The sequence below is a fragment of the Aotus nancymaae genome, unplaced genomic scaffold (genome assembly GCF_030222135.1).
Source record: "Aotus nancymaae isolate 86718 unplaced genomic scaffold, 86718_ANA_hifiasm-v0.15.2.pri h1tg000008l, whole genome shotgun sequence".
Classification (NCBI taxonomy): Eukaryota; Metazoa; Chordata; class Mammalia; order Primates; family Aotidae; genus Aotus; species Aotus nancymaae.
The window spans coordinates 4,158,398-4,181,759 of NW_026988419.1; the positions used below are offsets into that span (position 1 = coordinate 4,158,398).

Genomic DNA, 23,362 nt, shown 5'->3' on the forward strand with positions numbered 1-23,362 from the left:
TTCCTTTCTCCATTCACTGGTTGAGATCATTTTACTTCTGAAATAAATGATGGAGAAGAATCATAAGAGAAACCCAGCACTAGCCATGCAAGGGAATACATGTGGAAAGCCAAGGGTCTGGGATATTGTGGATGGGAGAGAAAGCTGGGTGTGGCCAGACCACAGGGTATAATGGAAGGCACAGAAGCTGACTCTGCAGAAATGAGCAGAAACCAGAATATGAATGTCCTAATATATCCTGCTAAGGAATTTTTATTTTCTCTTATTTGCTTTGGGGAAGTATGATCTATTTATTTATGAAAACAAAGACTTCTTTTAAAACTGTAGCATGTTCATTATTGACTAAATTATATGACACCAAAATTAAAGACAATTAAATCCCTGGGTACAAACTGAAACCCAACTTTATGTGTGAAACCATTTGGCATTAGTTCAGGGCTTAGATCGCAATGCCCAAACTGGATAAATAAAACAGAAAGGGGCCGCACGTGGATAATGATGACAGTGAATCAGTTCTATGCACCTGGGGGACAATGAATAACTCCATGTCCCCATCCTGTTGGAAGGCGTGTATTGAGAAATCCCCTTCCCCAAGTAATTCTGAGTCTCCAGGGTACTGATGTATGTCCCTTCACCAATCCCAGTTGGTGAACAGCAGAGCAGAGCTTCCTGTGAACAGCAGAGCAGAGACACACCAATCCTACTTGAAGCCCCAACTGGCCTAGCAGGAGGAAGCTCCCTCCATACCCTCCTGCCGCTGCCCCCACCACAACCCCCTCAACCAAGCTGTTCATCCTGTGCACCAAGAGTCAGTGAGCCTGGAACATCCTCACAGCAAAGCGATGAGATCCTGAGTGAATCACCCAGCCCATCTGACCCTACCCTGCCTCTTCCTGGACTCATCCAGGAAGGAAGGAACACTCCAGGTGAGAAACAGATCCCATCCAACATCTGTATATCTCCAGCATAGGGCGCCTGTGCCGTGTTGCCTCCAATCCCAGCATCTTGTCTTTTATTGTCCTAGTTCTTCCCCTGCACCCACCTGCCCATACACAGCCCTTTTCAAGGGGAATTATGAGCACTGCCAGGAGGCTGGGTAAGACCTAGAGTCTAGAACTTCTGCTTCCCACTCCTGGGACAGCCCAACCGTCTGCCCTTGTGCCTTGATGCTCTGACTCCCCCAGGAACTTCTAATATTCACTCTCCTCCCTCACACCCAGTCCCTGTGATCTGTAATAATTTCCTTTCCTCCTTCAGTGACCAATGACAAGTTAACACCCAAAATGAATGAGGAAGAAGACTCAGAAGAGATGCCCAGCCTCCTCGCTAGCACTGTGCAAGGTAACACTGACTGGGGCTGATACAGCTTAGCTCAAGGTGGATGTGAAGGGAGAAGAGAACACATACCTGCCAACCGAGAGGCTGTGGTGGGAACCCTGGGAAGAAGAACTGGGCGTGACAAAGGCAAAGAAGCAGAAGGGGCCTATTCCCCAATGCAGCAATGCAAAACAAACCAACAACCAAAACACCATTCCGAATTGACAAGTAACCTATGTGATACTCACGCTAGTGACCCTTAGCTGATTCCTCACGCCCACCTGATTATGGGAGCCTTTGAGTTTCAACCTTCTTCATTTTTATATGGTTTGGATTCTAAGAGCAGCGTTATCAAAATTACTAGAAAAGATGATAAAATAGTTAAATGTCTGCTCGACCTGATATTCAGCTTCTAAAATTGTCTCACTTGTCCTCCCCAAACCATCGTCATAATGGAATTTGATTACATTAAATATAAGAATGGTATGTTATTGGGCATTGTCAAAAATGAGATCATGGATTCTGAGCTCTCCAGTACTGAGAATAGGGGTCCTCTTTGATGTATGCACCTGGGGAACAATGAGTAACTCCATGGCCCCCTCCTATTGGAAGGCATGTGTTAAGAAATCCCCTTCATAAGAAACCCCTTTATGTAATACGAAATCCCCTTCCCCTGTTGCATAGGTGCTGTTCACAGGAAGCACCAACTGGGGTTGGGGAAGGGACGCACATCAGTACCCTGGAGACTCAGAATAACTTGGGGAAGGGGATTTCTTAAGACATGCCTTCCAACAGGATGGGGACATGGAGTTATTCGTCAAATAATGTTTCATCCACTCCTCTAATGCCTACCGTCCAAAAAGGTTAACGTAATCAGGAAGCTAACAGCAATGGAAGAACAAGTGGATAACTGAGTGTGAATGTTTGCTTACTTTCCCACTCTATCCCACCCTGCCCAGGCCTCGGTTGCTCAGTTACTCCGTTGTTTTCACTTGTTGGAATAGAGCATTCTCTTCCCTCCTCACTCTGGTCTCTGCTTGTTGTTCCTGAGATCTGAAACTTTTTCTTCCTCTCTTCAGCGGCCAGTGACAACCTGATCCCCCAAATAAAAGACACAGAAGACCTTCAAGAGATGCCCCACTCCCCCTCGGGCCCTATGCCAGGTAATCTTGATTTGGTTCACCTAAAAGCTTGCCTTTGTTTCTGTGTCTATGAGAGGAAAAGCCACTTGGATCTAGAAGATTGAAAGGCTCTCCTCCTGCCTCTCAACAGCAATCTTGGCCCAGCTCCCAGTTCACCCAGCACTTGGGAGCTTGGACAGGCAGGAGATCTGACCTCTGAATGGATACAGAGTCCCTGGGGAGGGTACAGGAGGCAAGCCTGGAAAAGGCAGACTTGGACAGGGCCACAGATGACGAGGGATAGAGCCCCACCAGTACCTGTAGGCTTGGACTCCAAATGCCACAAAGTGCCTGAAAAGGACACATTCACCTGCCACAAGGGGTTGCGGCAGGAACCCCAGGGGAACAGGGAACTGAGTCAGGCTGGACAGTTTGACACAGCCACTCTTCTGAGGCCACTTCAATAAAGTCGTGCTCAAAACTGCTCTGTCAAAATGCAAAGCGAATGAACAAGAACACTGTGCGGCCCTAATAGCGAATTGGAGACGTGGATGGTCCTCCTTCCAAGCCCCAACCTGACTGTGGGGAATTTTCACTTTCAACCCTGGTCATTTCTATATCATGTGGAGTTTAAGAGTTGATATTACTAATATAATTTGAAAGGTAATAAATTATTTCAAAGGTCTAATGACTGCTTGCCACCTGCCTCGGTCACCTATTCCTAAGCAGGCTAGCATTTGAGGCTGATCTCATAGCAGTGTGTAAAGAAAAAGGTGACAGCTTCATGTGAGATGGGCCTTTATTTGTTATGGCTTCAAGCCCTCTGTCTTTCTTTATGCAGTAGAGACTAGCAGAGCTTTATATATCTTGGCTGTTAACAGATGCTAGCAAGCACAGGCTAGCTTCTGCTTTCTTCACACAATCCTTGTGCACAGAAATATGTAAGACACTTAGCCTTCTTCACTATTTCTCTAAGTAAAATAACCACAGATAGAGCAGTTAAAGAATATTCGTACATAGACATCAAAGCAATAAGATGCGTTTTTCATGCAGCAAAGACATTCCCCTTCATTGTGGCCATGAGATTTCAATGTCACCACTTTCCGCTCTCAGCTTCATTCCTTGAGCAAGGGCTGCTGGGAGCAGCAACTGTGTGACTGTAGTCATGATACCCAGTGTAAGGTTGACCGAAAGGAAGGAGAGGCAGACCCAGGGTCAGGTTTGGCAAGTTTATTTCAACCTGCCAGGCTGGCTGCCTCACCACAGGCAGTGAAGGCAGCAGCCTGGCTTATACACTGTGGGGATTATATGGGGGGGTTGCAGGTAGCCGGGTGCTAGTCTAAGAAAAACTGCATCTTGGTTCTCAGGTACTGACATTCTGCTTAATTGGGTTAACATCCTGGGTTTAAGAGCCAGGTGCAACCACGTTCTGGAACCCAGGTGCCCCGTTTACAAGGCTTGTGGCTGTTTTTGTTACAAGCTTGGCTTAGCAGGGGAGAACGGGGAGGAGGTCTATGGGCTTGTCTTGCTGTGACCCTAACATTCCAGTCTCTTGTTATATATATAAGAGAAAGAGAAAAGGGGCACCATTCATTTCTAACTGCTTCATGCTGAGTAGGGATGCTGGTTGGGGTGAGGCTGGCTTGCAGGTTGGTAGTCCTGGAACATTATCATGTCTTGTCTTGTGCCGCGGGTAAAAGCTTGTAATCGATTCCACAAAAACTGGATAAAAAGGTAAGAGGCAAGGTCCAAAGAGCAAGAGGAGGAAGAGAATTACAGCAGAGCCGAGGAGGGGAAGCAGCCAAGGGGCCCAGGAGCTGAGAGGCCAGCCGGGCCAGGAGGGCCAAGCAGAAGCGTTTGTTTTGTTTTGTTTTGTTTTTTTCTGGGTTTGGTCTTTGAGTCTTTTGATAGTATTTTGTACTAACCTAGATTTATTGAGAAAGAAACTGCATTTTTTATTTAAAAAGAGGCACAGACTTTTTTTTTTTTTTCCAGCAGTGAGGAGGTCTAGGCCTCTGCAGTTTTTGTAGCGTGACTGCTGTTAAACAGTCTAGTTGATTTTGGGGGTGAGTGATAGAGTTTGCATTTTTTTTTTTTTTTAGTGACGATTGGCAGTTTTGGGAGAGCAACTGGAACTATGATAATGAGGTTTTTAGGCTTCCTGCTTCTAACCTGACACTAGTTGTGACTTTAAGGGCTACTAATAAGGGAATGAACTGTATTTGCGGGGCGGGGGGTGCATGTAGTGTAGCAGGGACAGGGAGTTTTTGGTTTGGAGGGACAAGGTCAATGTTGGGGGTCAGGTAGACCAGGGTGCAAGTACCTGTCCAGTTGGCAGGAGACAGAAGTAGGTTGTGGATCTGCAGAGGAAGAAGATGCCTGTGGTGTTAATGTAAACAGACAAGTGGATTGAGAATGGGTGATGGAGCGTGTAGGCTCCTTGTTTGGAGGGACTTGGTCCAGCTTTAGCAACCTAGAGTGAGGAGGAGACAGAGAGAGACCCCTTTCAGAGCTCCTGTCTGGGGAAGGGGTTTCCATGTTTGGGAGGCAGGAGAGGAGGTAATGCGGGGGCGCTGGGTAAAAAGGCTGTTAGCTTCAGGGGAAACTGAATAATTCACTTGGAGTGAGGTATGGGAAGAGGAATTGGATATGCTTTGAGTTGACCCACGGGCAGAGGGAGGGATGGTGCCTATGTGTATGCGTCCATTGGAAGAGGTGACGCATACGGGGGCTTGGCCAAGTTCTGAGGTGTGGAGGGTTATGGGGCTTTGGTTGGCAGTGTGAGGGAGTTTTGTGTGGTCGTAGTTGGCAGTATATGTGGAGAGGAGTTTGGGAGCTCTGTTAGCGAGGGCGGTGGGATAGTTCTAGTGAGGGCGAGGGCTCTGTCTACAAAGGCAGAGCCTTTTTGGATGGTGCGCGAGAAGCGAATGGGAATATGATCCTAGGGCTGAGAAACTGGGATAGCCGAGTAGGCAGGAGCGAAAGGGAAAACAGGTGTGGGAAGGTGGCCTCTTTTAAAGGGTTTATGAGGGGCTGATAGAATCCTATGGATAGTTAAACTATCCATAGTTTTTTTGAGACTTTTTTTCTTTTTTTTCTTTTCGTGTGGGAATTGTGGAGAAGAGAGGACTTTTACTATTTGGTATGTTATGGGGAGAGGCTGTTTCTCTTGGTTGATGTGTAGGGACAGGAGGAGAGCCGAGGGCCCCTTGAGAGGAAGTGACAGAGCAAACATGACAGTTTGAGGTTATGTCTTTCAGTGCAACAGATGGGGTAAGAGAAGTAAGAGTGAAGGGGAAGGTACGGGGCGTGCACCAATGTGGAAGGATTGGCGAAGACGTGTTACAATTTCCTTGGTTGGTTTTTGAGGGAGGATGAGTTTTTTGATTTTTGACTATCCAGTTTATCCGGAAGGAGGCTCCTTGTTGTAACAATGAAGATGTTCGGAGGGGGAATACTGGGGTTGGATTGTGGGGGTAATGAGGAGGAGGGGGGTAGGGGCAGAGGAAGGGAGGCTTTTTTTTTTTGCTGCCTCATGGGAACTTTCTGTTCCCTTTTGAGATTTTATCTGATTTTGTTTGGTGTCCTTGGCAGTGTATAACTCCTGCCTTAGCTGGGAGGTGTGCAGCTTGGAGGAGTTGGTAAATATAGGGACCATTAGTGATGGAGTTTCCTGCCTAGAATGGGAGTAGGACATCGAGGCATGATATGAAATGGGAAAATGGGATCAGATAGGGAACAAGTGAGGGGTTTGGTGGCGCATGGGTTTGAGAGCTGGGTGTGACCACATCCAGGAACCTAGAGGTCCTGTTTACAAGGCTTGAAGCTGTTTTTCTTATGAGCTCAGCTTAGCAGGGGAGAACAGGGAGGGAGTCTATGGGCTTGTCTTGCTATGATCCTAACACCCAGCAGTTTACTTCTGCAATTTCCATTCGTTTCACCTTCTTCACTCACTTCTGTTCCATCTATAAGAGAATCTAAAAGGATCAGACTAAGCCTCTGTTGTGGGGCAGTTGTGCCTTAGATCCCTGTGATGGTCACACAGGTAACAATCACCACAAGTTGGCAAAAATCAAGACAGAGCCAGGGAACCCCTAGGGCCAGCAGATCCCCAGGCCCGGCTGCATGTACTTCCTACCTCTCTAGTTCTTCCATTGATTTCCCTCAGCACGTTCTCTTCACCTAATTTGAGCTCCAAAGTGACTTATATTTCTTTTGTCAGAGATAAGAGATGATTCTCTAGAACCAAATGACCCAGAAGAGCCCCAGGAGGTATCCAGCACCCCTTCAAACAAGAAAGGTAAGGAATGCCTTTCTCCTGTAGCTATCAGAAGGGTGAATTAGAGTTGCTTTCTGTTTATCTGATTGTATCTTATCAAGAGCACCACTATGTGACCACAGTCCTGATGCCAAGCACAGTTTGTTTCTGCAATTTCCTTTCACTGCATCTTCCATAAAGGCCTTTATGAAAATTATCGGGAAACCAGAAAGCATTTGGGGATATTGAAATATGCCATTGGAATTGCCTGTCCTGAAAAAAATCAGTCTTCTATATCCACCACTTCTTAGAGTGTTAATTGCACCTCCCTCTTTAACTGGAAGTTGGTTCCCCAGAGAGGACCCCACTTCCTCTTAAGACATGGCTGGGCATTCTCTGTCATCCATCACTCACACCTCATGGTGGGAGGCAGTTTAGATGTCCATCCTTTGCTGCTTCCTGACCCCATCTAGCCCCATCCTCCCCCATCCTCTCCTTTGAGGCTTAACCATTCAATTAAAATGTTCACCCACTCATCATCAATATCATCCAATACTAATTTCCCCAATAATCCTTTCAAAGGCTGTTTTTCTGTCATTTCAAATCCCAGCATCTTCCTAGATGCCTTCAGGGTACACATGGATAACAGGCAACTCTGTTATCCAATACTCTGGTCTCTCAAATCCTTCATCTTCTCATTTTCTATGACTTTTTCCTCCACCAATTTTTGGCCAACCATACCGAAAGGCAATCTATAGACCCTATCATCATTCAAACCTGGCTCGGTTTCCCAACAGTTAAGTTCAGAATTCCTGTTTTGATACCTATCCTTGAGCTCTTTCCTTCTATAGTTATCATTCAACCTCTGATCACTCTTTCCCAGTCCGATCCTAAAAAAAAAAAAAAAAAAAGAATCAAAAATATCTTTTTCTGTTTTCTTATTTATTTGTTGTTTCCTCTGAAGCTGTCCTTCAGCCTCATTTGGATCACCAGTGCACTGGCCTATCCTCCTTTTAAGCCATCATCTGCTTTTCTTTGCTTCCCAGCTTTCTTAACATTGACACTAACCTACAGTCCAAGATTCATCATTTCTGTAATCCATTGCCATTACCTTAAACCTGCCTTTCTTCTCTGCCTTTTCCTGGAACTCTCTGGCAAGTCTTGGAAGACCCTACTTACCTGCTTCCTGCACACTGCCTCTGAAAGCCAGCAGTGCTGGAGGGAGCTCCACAGCAGGGTGGAGTGCACATGCTGGAATTCATGGTTCCAGCACAAATCATCTCTCCCTACTGGGTAACAGTGCTACTTCCTGCAATAATCCTTTCAAACCTCTGACTCCCTCCCCTCCTGCTTTTTGCTCAATCAATGACTTTCCCTCCTGCACCATAAGAAGATATCAGATGAGAATCCCCTTATTTGCGCTGCTAGCCCTGCAAACCCTAACTGTATCTGTCTCCCTCCTCTCCAAGTTCCCTCCTTCTCTTCTAAGACAGTCCTTCCACCTCATCTTGTAGTATCCATGATCCCTTCTTTCTCAAGGATTCGTTATAGCAGTATCTCTCACACAAGAATCTGCATTCAGACAATAATTACATATATCATAGCTCATAAAAAATGCTTTTTCTTCGGGTGCGGTGGCTCATGCCTGTAATCCCAGCACGCTGGGAGGCCGAGGCGGGTGGATAGCGAGGTCAAGAGATCAAGACCATCCTGGCCAACATGGTGAAACCCTGTCTCTACTAAAAATACAAAAAAATTAGCCAGACATGGTGGCGTGTGCCTGTAATCCCAGCTATTTGGGAGGCTGAGACAGGAGAATCTCTTGAACCCAGGAGGCAGAGGTTGCAGTGAGCCATGAATGTGCCACTGCACTCCAGCCTGGGCAACAAAAGCAAAACTCCATCTCAAAAAAAAAAAAAATGCTTGTTCTTGATTCTCATCTCACTTCAGCTACTTCCATAGCTCTCTCCTTCATTTCACAGCCAAATGTCTAGAAATGAGCTACCTAAACTCCTGTCTCCATGTCTTCACTTCTCCTTCTCCTCTGTCATTTTAGAGTCCTTCTTCCCCCACTACTCCCTGAAGTAGCATCACCTAAGGTCACCAATGACCTCCTAGCAATGTGGTTTGAAGACCAAAAGTAAAAGCTGAATATCACTGACATATAGGATTGGCAGATCAATGTTTGTAACTATAAAACATTATCCTTTCTTTTTAGGAAAGAAAAGTAAAAGATGTATCTGGTCAACTCCAAAAAAGAGACATAAGAAAAAAAGCCTCCCAAGAGGTAAGATGAGAGTAAAGGAAGAAGCTGGAGGCTGGAGACAGCTCATGCAGGGCGGATAGGTCAAGCTATGGAGGGCTGAATTGTATTCTAAATGCAATAGGAAGCCATTGAAGAGATTTAGTCAGTAAAGTGACAGAATCCAAGCTCAATTTTGCTACTGTGTAAAGAATGAGTTGGAGCTGCGAAAGCATGGAGGAAGGGCAGCCATTTGGGGGCAGACGCCAAGAGAGTTATTAGTGGCTTGGATTCAGATCTGACAGTGGAGATGCAGAGAAGAGCGCCAATTCAAGGTCAGTTTTGCAGATAATGTTGACGGGATTTGACATATTATTAGCTACAGATGAGAAAGAGAAAAACAAGGTCTACTCTTCAATTTCTAGCTTGAATGATTAAGTGGTAACACCCATTGCTGAGGGAAGATGCAAATGTATTGGGGGATAACTCTCAGAGTTCAGTTTTTGACCTGTTCGTTTAGAGGTTTCTGCTAGCCATCTAGCAGCTGTGCATAGATATGTGCTTTGACCAGAACTGGAAAGGGTCTGCAATGTTACTCCACTTGCATTGGTACGTCCTTTATATATCTGAGTGCTGCAGGAACACAAGGTATCTGGGTCAGGGAAAATAATTCTTTACTGATATTCACAACCAGCTCATCAGCCAGAGTCACATTGCAGAGTCTGTCTCCCATACACAAACCCACAGGCAATGCTAAAAGAGCTAATGGAATCTTTCTATTCATAATAGACTACAACTCATATATAAGGGATGTAGAAGGATGGATTTTCTGTTTAGATACATGACAGGGACAGCCATCGTCCTCTCCTCCTGAAAGGAAAAGAAAAAAGCTTTGCTGCTTTCAGATAAAATGGAAAACATCTTGATTCCAAAGGTCCCCATCCTAGCCTTTGGAATTTAAATGCATCTTTCCAAAGGCCAGAGAGACTGCAGGTGTTTTTGGCTTTTACAATCTAAAGATGTCTCCAAGTTCTGGGCTTTCTCCCTTGTGATATATAAATACCTAGGGAAAGACCACTCCAGTTATCCTGGTACTTTAGGACTTAACCTAGGAAGCTAGTCCTGGGTGAATCCATTTGGCCATCTCAGGAGATAGGAGAAGTTGTATTATCCTTTTAGATCAGAGCAATTAACTAGAAAAATAACTATAGCTCTAATTCTCATGGTATATGAAGAGTAAAATGTTTCGGGGGAAGTGAAAGCAAGTATTTCCTATATTTATATCGTATACATTTCTATGTCTCAGGGGCTAGGGCTTTTTATAGGAACACTGAGAAATCAGGAAGTTATATTCCCCCACAATATGGCAATTTGGCACTCATTGAAAAAGTCTGGTCCAGATATACATACATACATCTCGTGTGTGTGTGTGAGTTATTAGTAAAATAAAGGAATTCTGGTCTATGGGAGAAGAAAAGAGAACCAAGGACCCAGCCCTGCTCTCAGAAATCCCAGTGAAAGAGGAATCCAGCGAGGCAGACTGAGGGGACGAGACCAGTGAGGACAGAGGAGCACCAAGAAAGAACACGTCAGCAAGCCAAGAGGGAACGGTTGACTATACGGAGAGACAAAGATAAATTCAGAGAAAAGAGCCTTGGGTTTGGTCACAAGGAATCACTGGGAAACTTAAGAAAAGTTTTGGTGATGGAGGCGGGAGCCAGTTGTATGGGTAGAATAATGAATGGGAGGTAATGACATAGGTAGACAACTCTAGCTGTAAAGGGAAATGGAGCAATAGATGGCAGCCTCAGCCAGTGGCTTAAAGCTTCTTTTCCCTGAGTTTACCCTTAGCATGATCCCAGTATCCAAAATCATAGGGTTGGTGTCCTTTTAAGGCACTTCAAAGAAATGATTCCATTCTATGAAAAGTAAGTGACCTTCCTGGGCAGGAGGGAGAGACAAGCTGCTTTCTCCTCTATTCTGCTTATAAGTCAGTGCCCTCTCACTGTGTTGTATGTGTTATCTATGAGCCTCCTTGGTTTAGTGTAAACTACTCAGGTTATTCAACTCACACTCCTGAGCTTTGTCAACCACTCTGACAACTTCAATTACCACCTCTACACTGATGGCTCCCAAATCTATGTCTTCAACTCGGGTTTGCCTTCAAGACACCCATAGCCAGCTGCACACTGGGCATCTTTGTTTGCGAGTCTCCCATTGACACTGCAGTCTCAATACGCCTGAAATTAAATTCATCTTCTTCACCAGAAACCTAGTCTTCTAAGTACCATTCAGACATTTATTCAGCAAACATGCAGTGAGCACTAACTGTATATACCCATTCTGAAAATGGAAGACAGGTGTTTTTAAAGAGAGAAAGCAAGAAAGTGAGCAAAAAAAGAAAGAGGAAAGATTATGGAGCTTACAACCTGGCTGAGGGAGAGAAAGAATATAACCTAGAAAGCGCATCAACAAGACAATTTCAAGTAGTGATGACAGGATGAGAGAAAATAATGGATAGGATTACAACAGTGACTTGCAGGTTGGGGTGGGGGTCACTTTGGATTGGATGGTCTAGGCAGAGGAACTCAAAAATGCAAAGGACCTGAGGCAGAGAGGAAAGACCAGTGTTGTTGGTGATGATGAAGAAAGAAGGTGGTAGAACGTGAAAGAGTAGACAAGGATCAGATTATGTAGGCTTCCATGGGCCCTTGGGGGATTTTAGAGGTTATTTAACTTGAAATGAGGAACCTAATTTACCCAGGTGCCAAGCAAAAGCCTAAGTCATCCGTGACTAACTGAACTCTTGTTAGTATATTGACACATTCTGTTGGTTCACCCTCTTCTTTTCTACACTAAAATCTGATTAGTTTATTTCCATGCTTAAATCTTGTCCTATTGCCCTTAGGATAATGTTCGCTGTCCTTAATGTGATTGTTAAAGCTCTCTCCAGTCCAACCCTTGCCTTACCCTCCAACTATTAATATATCTGTTTCCTCTCAAAACTGCAGTCAACCACTCTGAACTTTCATTTCCTCCCCTTTCATTTCTCTCCCCTTTGATCCTTGGCATGTGCTGTTCTCTTTGAATGCTATATTCAGAACCTACACTATTCCCCATAAATATTTAGTTATTTCCTTTTCTTCAGTGGTATTGGCTTATGTCTACCTCAAGAATGCATACTGACCCCTAATTAGCCAAGTTGGTCCCACAGTTTCTACAGCACATATAGCACTGGCTCTTTTAGAAGATTCCAAATACTCTGTTGTGATTACTTATATAATGTGTCTCTTCTAGGCTAGATGGTAATGTCCATGCACAAATGAGCTATTAATTATTTTTTGAATGAAAAAAAGGAAAGAAACCATATTTTCTGCAACCCAAAATTTGAATAATGATCTGACAAAGGATAGTTTATGTATATATTATTGTGTTATGAAAAGGGGTCACAGGCACGATGGGCACCACGTGGTGTAGATACAAACTAAAGGTTATTGGAGGGAAATTTCCAATACAATTCTGCAAATTCTTATTATCCCCCATTTAGGGCAGACATAGATAGTCTGCACATCCCATGCCCAGCAGCCCAGTACTGAGATGCCCACTCCCATAATGTCCTACACATTATAGGGTTGGGGGGACTGGGAATGTCCATGCAACTATACAGTTACGAACACTCCCTGGTCAGAGAAGTGACCTCGTTAGAAAGGGGAAACCTCTGGAGTCTGGGGCTCGTGTCAGACGGTCAGTTCTGTTGAGGTAACTCTGACCTTCTGACACCTGTCTGCCAAGCTACCGAAAGGAGTAGATGCCAGTCCCTTCCATGTTTGTCTTTCTTCATATTGTATTTAAATGAATTTTTTGAGATTTTTTTAAAGGAACCGTTTTATTTTAAATATGACAGATGATGTGCTTTAAATTTTCTTTTTTCCAATTTTCCAATTTTTTATTGGGATAAACTACACATGACATAAAATGTATCATCGCAACCATTTTTAGGTGCATGGTTCAATGGTATTAAGAGACATTCTCGATGCTGTGCAACCATCACCCATCCATCTCCAGGACTCTTTTTATCTTGTAAAACTGAAACTCTGTACTCATTAAACCACAACTCCGCATTCCTCCCTGCTTGCAGCCCAACAAAGATATTTTTAAGAGTCACAGTATTTTACATTTAATTTATCAGCTTTATTTTTTAAAAATACCAAAACACCTAAAAAGATGTTTCAAAATTGAAGGAGAAAAAAAACAAGGCAAGTTTTAGGCACTATCAGGCTTCCCCACCTCTTCTGGATACATTTTCAGTAACTTCCACGTTTGAACTTGCTGCCAGCCTGGGTCTCACCGGGCTTCTGCTTCCACTGCCTCTTAAGGGTTCACTCATGCCTTTTCCTGCCGAAGTGGCCTTCGGATATCCCGGCACTTGCTTGCGGGAGGCATGGCTGCACACTCTGTGTCCTTTCTAACCCACAGAGAAACATTCTCGTTCAACAGGACAGAGGTCATCCTGTGGGATCAGCTTCTAAAGTCCACAGCCAGTGAAAATTGTGTTCTCTTTCCCAACAAAGTATACTCACCTCTGCACCTCTGGCATTGTGCCTCCTCTGGGTCCCAGCCTCACCTTTCGTCTCTCCCTCACAGTACCCATCTTCTTGGCAGGGCCCTTGCCTCTCAGATTTTTTAATACTTTGCACTTTGCTCACTGAAGGCATCTGGAAACTTTTGGATATCTCCTGTACCACACACGGGCCCTGGGGGAGCCTGGAGACGTGCTTTGTAGGACCCCTCCTCTCCACTTAGATGAGACTGTGTGGCCACTTTGTGGTGCAGGATGACACAAACCAAAATGAGGAAACTAGACCCACTGCTCTAGAATTTCCCCAGATTTGTCTAGTTGACTACAACGGGTCGTACCAGGAGTGAGAGCGGATGGTAATCTGGGGAGACAAAGAAAGGTACACATAAGAAGAAGGATATAGTTATAGAGAAATGGCAGGAGAAAAGTGAGGTACAGGGGTACAGAGATCTGAAAGGGTGGGAGTTACAGAGAGGAGAAGGGAAGTCACTGATTGGGATGGTAGGAGGTCACTGAAGACCCCAATTTAAACTATTCACAAGTCATCATTTGGTCCAGGGACAGCCTCACTGAGACACAGAATCGAAAAGAAGCTCAAAGTGGTGGATCAGGTTCCTCAAAAGAAAGATGACTCAATTTGGAAGTCCACGGTAATGACAAGGGCCCAGAAGGCGAGAACTCAGTGTGCCCAAAAGTCTAGATCAGAAGGTAAGACTGATGATGGAATCTGCCATTTGAATGGCTCAATGTGGGAGGGTCTCTCCTGGAGCAGTACAGGGTTAAGTAGGTATGTAAAGTCAATAGTAAAAGGAAAAAGTACAGAGAATGGGGATGGAGTATGACAAAGGGCCGAAGAGAGCAAGCATCTGTTGCATCTGAAAAGTTTTCGTGGAAGAAACAGACATGTTCACAGGCACAGCTATGGCCTGGGGCAGCAGCTCTCAAATTCTTCGGTCTCAGGACTCCTTTATGCTCTTAAAAATTATTGAGGACCCTAAAGAGCTTTTGTTTATGTTGTTTATGTCAATCTATGTGTACCTTATTAGAAATTAAAACTAATAATTTTTAAATATTAATTCATTTAAAGTAGCAATAAACCAATTGGCTGTTAACATAAATTACATTATTTTATGAAAATAAATATATTTTCCAAAACAAAAAATAATTAGCTAAAAGAGTGACATCATTTTATGTTTGTGCAAATCTCTTTGATTGTGAGTGAGCTTTATAAAAAGACAACTGAATTCCTATAACTGCTTCTGCATTCGGTTGTGATATGTTGCTTTGACTGAAGAACAGAAAGAGAATTCAGCCCCACACAGATACGTAGTTTAAAAGGGTGAAGTAATTGAACAGTCTTATGAGCTATCTGTGGATATTCATCTTTAATACTACACCAGCATTCAACAAGTGATAGTTTCTTAAACACTAGTTGTAATGCAAAATTTGAAACCATAGCAATTAACTTCAGACTCTGTTACAATAAAATACATGAATCCATCTTGCGTTTTGAATGGATCTTCTACAAATGCAAGATTTTATAATAGTACAGCTGTTTAGAAAATACGCATTTGGAATCATACCGTGAGCTCCTAACTCAACCACACAAGTGTTTTCTTGCCGCCACTGTGGTACTTCAGGATGCAATAGAAATGCTTTATATGTGTCCTTCAGTTTTTCACATAGAATATTGAGATGTAAGATATGTACTGAAAGGTAGAAATTTAATAAAATGAATAACTTTCACTGGCTCACCAAGAAGATTCTCAAGTGAATCTTGCTTTTGTTTTTATCAGTGAGCAAGTGACAAGGAAGAATGCAGTGATTCCTGCTGAGGTTTGGGGACACTGCTTTGGCGCGTCCTAAGGCACCGGCAGTTTTATCTGCCATTGCTCTTGCTCAACCTGTACAAAGGTTGAAATAGTGAAAAAGGCAAATGACATCCTATTATTAAGATAATTTTGACCTTGCAAATTTTCTGAAAAGGTGTGAGGGACCTCCAGGGGCTCACAGACCTTACTTTGAGAGACTCTGGCCAAGGAGTTCAGATGGCTGCACCCCACTATGGATGTCTCCATTGGTAGAGAAACCACCGCTAACCAACTGTGGTCTGCTCCTCCCGAGTGGCACATGGGCACAGAGTCAGGAGCAGCACTAGACCTCTTGGTAGATGCATTCTTAGGAGGGCAAGACCTGGATTGTCCATGCCTCAACTTTAGTGTGCAAGGGCCTTCCTCGGTCTCTGGGAGATTCCCCATGAAGCTTCCCAAGGAGTATTTACTAAGATTTTCTTTTTCTAGAGATCAGTGATGGCACTTCAAAAATGAATGAAGGAAACAGATACCAAGAGACACCTAGCACACCATCAAGGGTCAAGCAAGGTAAAACTTGGAGATCGCCAATCTCAGAGTGCAGTCACCAGGAATCTAAATTCAGAACTGTTTACTCTAAGGCAATATTTCTTAACTTTTTTTTTTTTAATTATCACTGTGCTAGAGAGTCCTTCTAGGTATTTTTTCTTAATCAAGACCCTTCCTGTGGTGTTTTAATACCACAAATGTATGTCCATTTTATGTAATATATACATATGTATGTGTGTATATTTGCACTTTATAAGATTTTTCTCAGCACTCAAGAACGAGTTTTTGCACTATTGGTGGCAGTATCACCACTACTGAGAATGAGTGTGCTAAGTATATTTGTGGCGCTATACTGAGAGTACAGCCTGTCCAAAGTCCAACCTATGGATCAAGCTTGTTCCTAGAATTCCAATCTCCATATTTCTCATGTGGCCTTTCTGCAAAAATTGAGAAGAGGAAAACTCATTACAAACACACATGTAACAGTATGACTGAGTATGTACAACTGGTGGTGTTGTGGGCACGTGCTGGTAAAACTGTGCATGTTAATTCTTCCCTCACCATCAGTACCATTATTCACATTTCTGCAGTAAGTTGATACCACTATCCTTAGAGGGGAGAAAACAGCTGGATATTCTTCTGTTTGCTGATGATATGGTCATTGTCGAAAAAAATCACAGAACTCTCACATGATAAATGTGATTTTCGAACAACGAATATCTACTTATCAGGAAGAATTGATTACATTTTACCACCTTAAAATCTAAATTATCATTTTTAACAGTTTCTCCTTTATTGTACTGGCTTATATAGTAGTATTTCAACTTTTCTCATGGATATTTTTATTTTATTCTCACAACCACCCTTGGAGAAGGTTGAATGACTTAGTCCAATTTAACAGATGAGGAAATTGAGACATGGAAAGGATTAATGAGTTTTTTTCAAGATCCCCTGGGTAAAGGCTAGCTGCCACAGGATTAACACCCTGGTCCCCAGGAACTCTTTTCAGGGGCCATCATTCTCCAGAGAAAGGAAGGGGCAGAAAGAATACTGTCAAATCTTTGTCAATTCACTATTTCCCAAATATAAAACTGCTTATTCAAAAATTACTTTCTCATTACTTCCAAGATCCAACAGATAATAGAAATAATCTCTCTTTGGGAAAATCCCCCAGGGCAGAAAATAGGTATAAAGAAGAAACTATTTGGTCTCTGTGGTGTGGATTGATGTTACTTTGACTGTTGTTACGCCATTCTAGGCTAGAAAAGACATGCAAACCAGAAAAAGCCTTATGTTTTTTTAAATCATGATTTAACTATTTTTTAACCCAGAAAAGTTTCTGGAATTTTCTAAAAGCAGTGTGCTGTCACCATTAGGATTATGTTGCTGGCCCAGTATGGTGGCTCACACCTATAATCCCAGCACTTTGGGAGACCAAGGTGGGTGGATCACTTGAGGCCAGGAGTTTGAGACCAGCCTGGCCAGCATGATGAAACCCTGTCTCTACTAAAAATACAAAAACTAGCTGGGCTTGGTGGCAACGCCTATAATCCCAGCTACATGGGAGACTGAGGAAAGAGAATTGCTTGAACCGAGGCAGAGGTTGCATTGAGCCAAGATCACACCACTACACTGCAGCCTGGATAAGAGAGTAAGACTGTCTCAAAAGAAAACACACACACACTCACAAAGAGGATTATGTTGCTGTATGTGACAGCAAACCCCACCCCACTAAAAAATAATAAGAATAGTAGCTATTAGTTTGTGTGCAGAGGTAGGCGGCCAAGAGCTGGTGTCACACGCTGGAGGGTCCTGGGCTGCTTCTTGCTTGTTGTTCCATCATCCTCAGCATGTGGCATCCCCTTCATTGAGGTCCAGCCAGCCAGTCTATGTTCCAGCTAAAGGGAAAATGACAAAGTCAAAGAAGGGCACACCTCCTCCATTGAAGGACCCTAAATGCAGGTTGCAGAGAGTAATTTTCTATCATTAATGATTTTATATTGGTAGGCTGAGGCAGGTAGATCACTTCAGGTTGGGAGTTCAAGACCAGCCTGGCCAACATGGTGAAACCCCGTCTCTACTAAAAATGCAAAACAATTAGCTGGGCCTGGTGGTGTGCAACTGTAGTTTCAGCTACTCAGGAGGCTGAGGCAGGAGAATTGCTTGAACCTGGGAGGCAGAGGTCACAGTGAGCCAAGATCACACCACTGCACTCCAGCCTAGGCAACAGAGCAAGACTCCATCTAAAAAAAAAGAAAAATTGCTATCATTTTATTGCCAGAACTGGTTGCATGGCCACACCTGACTTCAAAGGTGGCTGGGAACTGTAATCTTTAATCTATAAGAATAAGGGGCTCAGAATTGGGGTTTTATTACTAAGGAAGTAGGGAGGCCAGAGAAAGGGGAAAAACTAGGAGTGCTCACGCTGCACATGTTTATGGGGGGCATTATGACTGCTTTCCTCTATTTCTGATTCTTCTCCCCTTCCCAGACACTTGCAAATCTCCATTATCATCCCCCTTGCAGGAGGCAGCTCCATTATACTAGCTCTAGCAAATAAGCCAGAGAGATGGGTGTCATTTCTGGGTCACAGCACATGAGAGCGCTTCGAAGCTCTCTGTATTCTTTTCCTGCCTGTGGAAATGTGTGGAAGAGTGAGGCGCCAAAAGGCCAAAGCAGCATGACCTACCCCATAGGGGACACCGCCCCCTTGGAGGGCCCTACGGAGGACCACAGTGGACTTCCAGTCCTACAGAGGGTCCTGTTGTCCTACAGAGAATTTCGTGTAGTAGAGAAATACACTTTTCTATGTTAAGCCAGCAAAATTTGGTTTCAGTTGTTACTGCAGCACATCCTACCCTGTCCTGAATGATACAACATCCCTAATAAAATCTTCGGTGTAGAAAATTGTAAATCAGACCAGGCAAGATGACTCACACCCCTAATCCCAACACTTTCGGAGGCCAATGTGGGAGAATTGCTTGAGCCTAGGAATTTGAAACCAGCCTGACAACAAAGTGAGACCCTGTCTCAAAACAGAGAAAAAGAAAATTATAAATCACAAAGGTAAACATCTATTTAATCTGCTTCCCCCACCTTCTTTTTATACCTTATAAGTATGAATACCTTTTTGTGTTTATATATAAGCTCATACTATATGGTCTCATCTATGTCACTTTTTTCATTGTGTATTTAATACGCATATCTCTGTATCAATGTTATCTATTTTTTTAACTACATGACACATTACTGTATGATTCACCACAGTTTGTTTAAATAATCACCTACTAATGCACAGTTTTTTAAAAGTATACTTTAAGTTCTGGGATATATGCACAGAAAGTGCGGGTTTGTTACATAGGTATACACATGCCATGGTGGTTTGCTGCACTCACCAACCTGTCATCTACATTAGGTATTTCTCCTAATGCTATCTCTCCCCTAGCCATATTTCTTATTTTTATATGAAAATAGAAATTAGGTTTGTGTGTGTTTGTATCTTTACACACTTATCCAATAATTTCCTTAAAATTGATTCCTAAACACGAGCTTATTAGGTTAGAATCTAAGTCTTAATTATACATGTTACCAATTTGCTGTCCAGAAAACCCAATGATTTATGTTCCCTTAACAATATATGAGTGTTCATTTCCTACATCCTCAACACTGGATGTGATAAAACTTTTTAATGTTTAGGTATCCTTAACATCCAAGCAATAAGTTTCTTTGATTATTAGTAATATACAGATTATTTCTAAATAAATTTGTCAACTTCATTTCCTCCTCGAGCATTTTTAACATGTTGTTTGCTTATTTTCCTAGAGTCTTCATCTTTTGCTTTATCTAATACAGATATTAACCTTCTATATGTTTTGTATATGTAATTTTTTTTTTGCTTTAATATTGTCAGGGTGTTTTTTGAAGTGTAAACTTTTTTTTCAATCCTCCTCCTTCTGTACATTTTTAATTTTTTAAACATTCAAATCTGTTCATCTCTTAACTGCATAATTTCTGGCCTTGAATTTTGGCTAGGAAACCTTTTCATATTCATGGCTTATAACAATCTTTCTCTAGTCTTGAAAAACTGCTTATTAATTTTTAAATGGGGGCCGGGCACGGTTGCTCATGCCTGTAATCCTAGCACTTTGGGAGGCCATGAAAGGAGGATCACTTGAGGTCAGGAGTTCGAGACCAGCCTGATCAACATGGTGAAACCCCATCTCTACTAAAAATACAAAAATTACCCAGGCATGGTGGTGTATACCTGTTATCCCAGCTACTCAGGGGGCTGAGGTGCAAGAATGACTTGAACCCAGGAAGCGGAGATTGCAGTGAACTGAGATCACGCCACTGCACTCCAGCCTGTGCAACAGAGCAAGACTCTGCCCCCCTCAAAAAAAAAAATAAATTTAAGTGACATATTTTAAATGTTAGTTCCCTAGTATATTTCTGTTTCATCTTTATTCAATCCTAAAATTCAACTTCGAGGTAAAATGGGGTACTTTTTTCACATAGTTCACATGGTTTTCTTGCCTTCTCAAAGTGAGGGAAAAACAGGAAAAAATTTACTTAAAAAAGTATTGACATTGCAAGCTTGTAGATCAATATTTGTAGCCATAAAAGATGTGTTTCTTTTTTCTTTTTTAGAAAAGAGGAGAAAAGAATATGGTCTGTCAACTTCAAAAAGAAAACAGAAAAAAAAACTCCCAAAAGGTAAGCAAGAAAAATAAAGTGGCTACTCTCTTGGTGTTTATCAGGGCCCTCACTTGACCAGCTGGCATGACCTCCTCTCCAGCCACATGGCCACTCACTTATGCCTAGGGCACAGCCAGCCCAACCTCGCCCTCTAGGCCACCCCATTAGTAGACTTCCCAACAAAGGAATAGAGAACCTAACACCAATTTGGTTCATACCTAGCCTTCTTTCCTCTTATCATAGGGAAGGAATGAGGTTGAGGTGGACATGAGGCATCAGACAATTTTGAGATTAGGATTGTTTCCTGTCTAGGGTCAGAGCCCAAAAGAATAGACTCAAGAAACCTAAATCCCCAAGCAGGATCAAACTTTCAGTTCCCAACTGGGATTAGATTTGGAGTCATAGAGTGTTCAGAACTACCTCAGTCAACCCATGCTTGCTTATATGCCTGCATGCACGTGTCTGCTCCAGTGCACAAACTGTTACTTGCAGAATAGGAAACAAAAAAGCTGCGTTTTTCTGGTCCCTCTGCTTCATCCCACTTTTCTTTTTCTCCTCTGTATTCTCTCTCTTCCCTTTATCTGTTTCTTTCTTTTTCCCTTTTTCTTTTTTTTTTCATTTATTTTTTAAATTTTTTGTAGAGACCAGGTCTTGCTATGTTGCCCAGGCTGGTCTTGAAATCCTGACCTCAAGTAATCCTCTTGCCTCAGCCTCCCAAAGTGCTGGGATACAGGTGTGAGCCGCTGCACCTGGACCCTTTTTATTTATTCTTTTACTCAAAATGATTTACCAGGGCCTAAGATAGGCCAGTCAGTGGAAATTCTCTTGAATTTTGTGCCCTTATGGGAGCCAGCCTGGGAAGGGATCTCATCCCAGCTCCCAAACATGAATTAGGACACGAGGCTCACTGCTTTGGAAATCCCTCCAATTTTTCTGCTTGTTTCAGCATCCCTCAATCTAGGGGTTTGGCCTGGAATGGAAGTCATATTCTGCATGCTTGCCCTTCTCCTTCCTGGTCTCTTCTTCCTGGTTCCCCACCCCACTGCCTCCCTAGACTGGAGGAAACATACTCTTTGTCATTTGCTGAGTGTTCACTACTGATGACTTATAGGAGAACTTGACATTCAGACCTTCAAGCTTTTCTTTTGATATGTACAGGTAATTTTTGGAATTTACAAATTTCTCTTTGCTCTCAACCAATACCATGCTTCAAGATTTTGTCTAAGCTTGCCAAAATGGCCTCAACCGAGCAGTGGCTTTTCATTTCTAGCCAGCATCTGCCCTTTCCCTGAAATGTATTGATGTAATAGGGAAATCTTTACTATTTGCAAGGATGAAAAATACATACTTCCTCAGAAGAAACCTTACAAGCTAGAAGGGACTGGAGTCTTATCATTAGCCTCCTTAAACAGAATAACTCTCAGCCAAGAATTTTGTATCTGGCAAAACTAAGTTTTATGAAAGAAGGAGAAATAAAGTCATTTTCAGACAAACAAATGCTGAGGGAATTTGTCACTACCAGACCAGCTTTATGGGAAATGCCAAAAGGAGTTCTAAGTCTTGAAACAAAAGATTGATAGGCACCAGAATAGAAACTCTTGAAAGCATAAAACTCATAAGGTCTATAAAACAATAACACAATGAATAAAACAAAGTAGGTAACAATTAACATGATGACTGGAACAATATCTCACATCTTGATATTAATGTTCAACATAAATGGGCCTAAATGTTCCACTTAAAAGATACAGATTGGCAGAGTGGATACAAAATTACAAACCAAATATCTGCTATCTTCAAGAGACTCACTTAACACATAAGGACTTATATAAACTCGAGGTATAAGGGTGGAAAAAGATATTCCATGCAGATGGAAACCAAAGGCAAACATGAGTAGCTTTTCTCATATCAGATAAAATAGACTTTAAAGCAACAACAGTTAAAACAAAAAAAAAAAAGACAAAGAAGGTCATTATATAATGATAAAAGGATGAATCCAACGGGAAGATATTACAAGCCTAAATTTATATGTAGCTAACACTGGAGCTCCCAGATTCTTAAGACATTTACTACTAAACCTAAAGAAAAGAGATAGACAATAGCACAATAATAGTGGGGAGCTTCAGTATTCCACTGTCAGCACCAGAGAGATCATTGAGACAGAAAGTCAACAAAGAAACAATAGATGTAAACTACACTCTAGAACAAATGGATCTAATAGATATTTACAGAAGATTACATTCTTCTCATCAGCACATGGAACGTTCTCCAAGATAGACCATATGATAGGCCACAAAACAAGTCTCAATAAATTTTTAGAAATTGAAATTATAGTTTGATGGGAATAGCATTGAATCTATAAATTACTTTGGGCAGTATAGTCATTTTCATTATATTGATTCTTCCTATCCATGAAGGTGGAATGTTTTTCCATTTGTTTGTGTCCTCTGTTATATCCTTGAGCAGTGATTTGTAGTTCTCCTTGAAGAGGTCATTCACATCCTCTGTTAGCTGTATTCCTAAGTATTTTATTCTCTTTGTAGTACTTGTGAATGGGAGTTCACCATGATTTGGTTCTCTGCTTGCCTATTGTTGGAGTAAAAGAATGATTGTGATTTTTACACATTGTTTTTGTATCCTGAGACTTTGCTAAAGTTGATTATTAGTTCAAGAAGTTTTTGGACTGAGATTATGGGGTTTTCTAAATATATAATTATTTCATCTACAAACAGAGACAACTTGACTTCCTCGCTTCCTATTCGAATACTCTTTATTTCTTTCTCTTGCCTG

At 42.4% G+C, this 23,362-nt stretch overlaps 1 protein-coding gene across 1 annotated transcript in view; it reads left to right on the plus strand.

Moving 5' to 3' along the window:
- Nucleotides 1–23,362, plus strand: part of SP110 (SP110 nuclear body protein) — a 57,756-nt gene that overhangs the window by 9,734 nt on the left and 24,660 nt on the right. Inside the window, exons 7-14 of the mRNA XM_064372914.1 lie at nucleotides 645–926; nucleotides 1,258–1,341; nucleotides 2,397–2,480; nucleotides 6,661–6,738; nucleotides 8,915–8,983; nucleotides 14,076–14,225; nucleotides 15,818–15,898; nucleotides 20,525–20,590. Coding sequence (XP_064228984.1) covers nucleotides 645–926; nucleotides 1,258–1,341; nucleotides 2,397–2,480; nucleotides 6,661–6,738; nucleotides 8,915–8,983; nucleotides 14,076–14,225; nucleotides 15,818–15,898; nucleotides 20,525–20,590 — 894 coding nt within the window. The remainder of the gene's footprint in view (nucleotides 1–644; nucleotides 927–1,257; nucleotides 1,342–2,396; nucleotides 2,481–6,660; nucleotides 6,739–8,914; nucleotides 8,984–14,075; nucleotides 14,226–15,817; nucleotides 15,899–20,524; nucleotides 20,591–23,362) is intronic.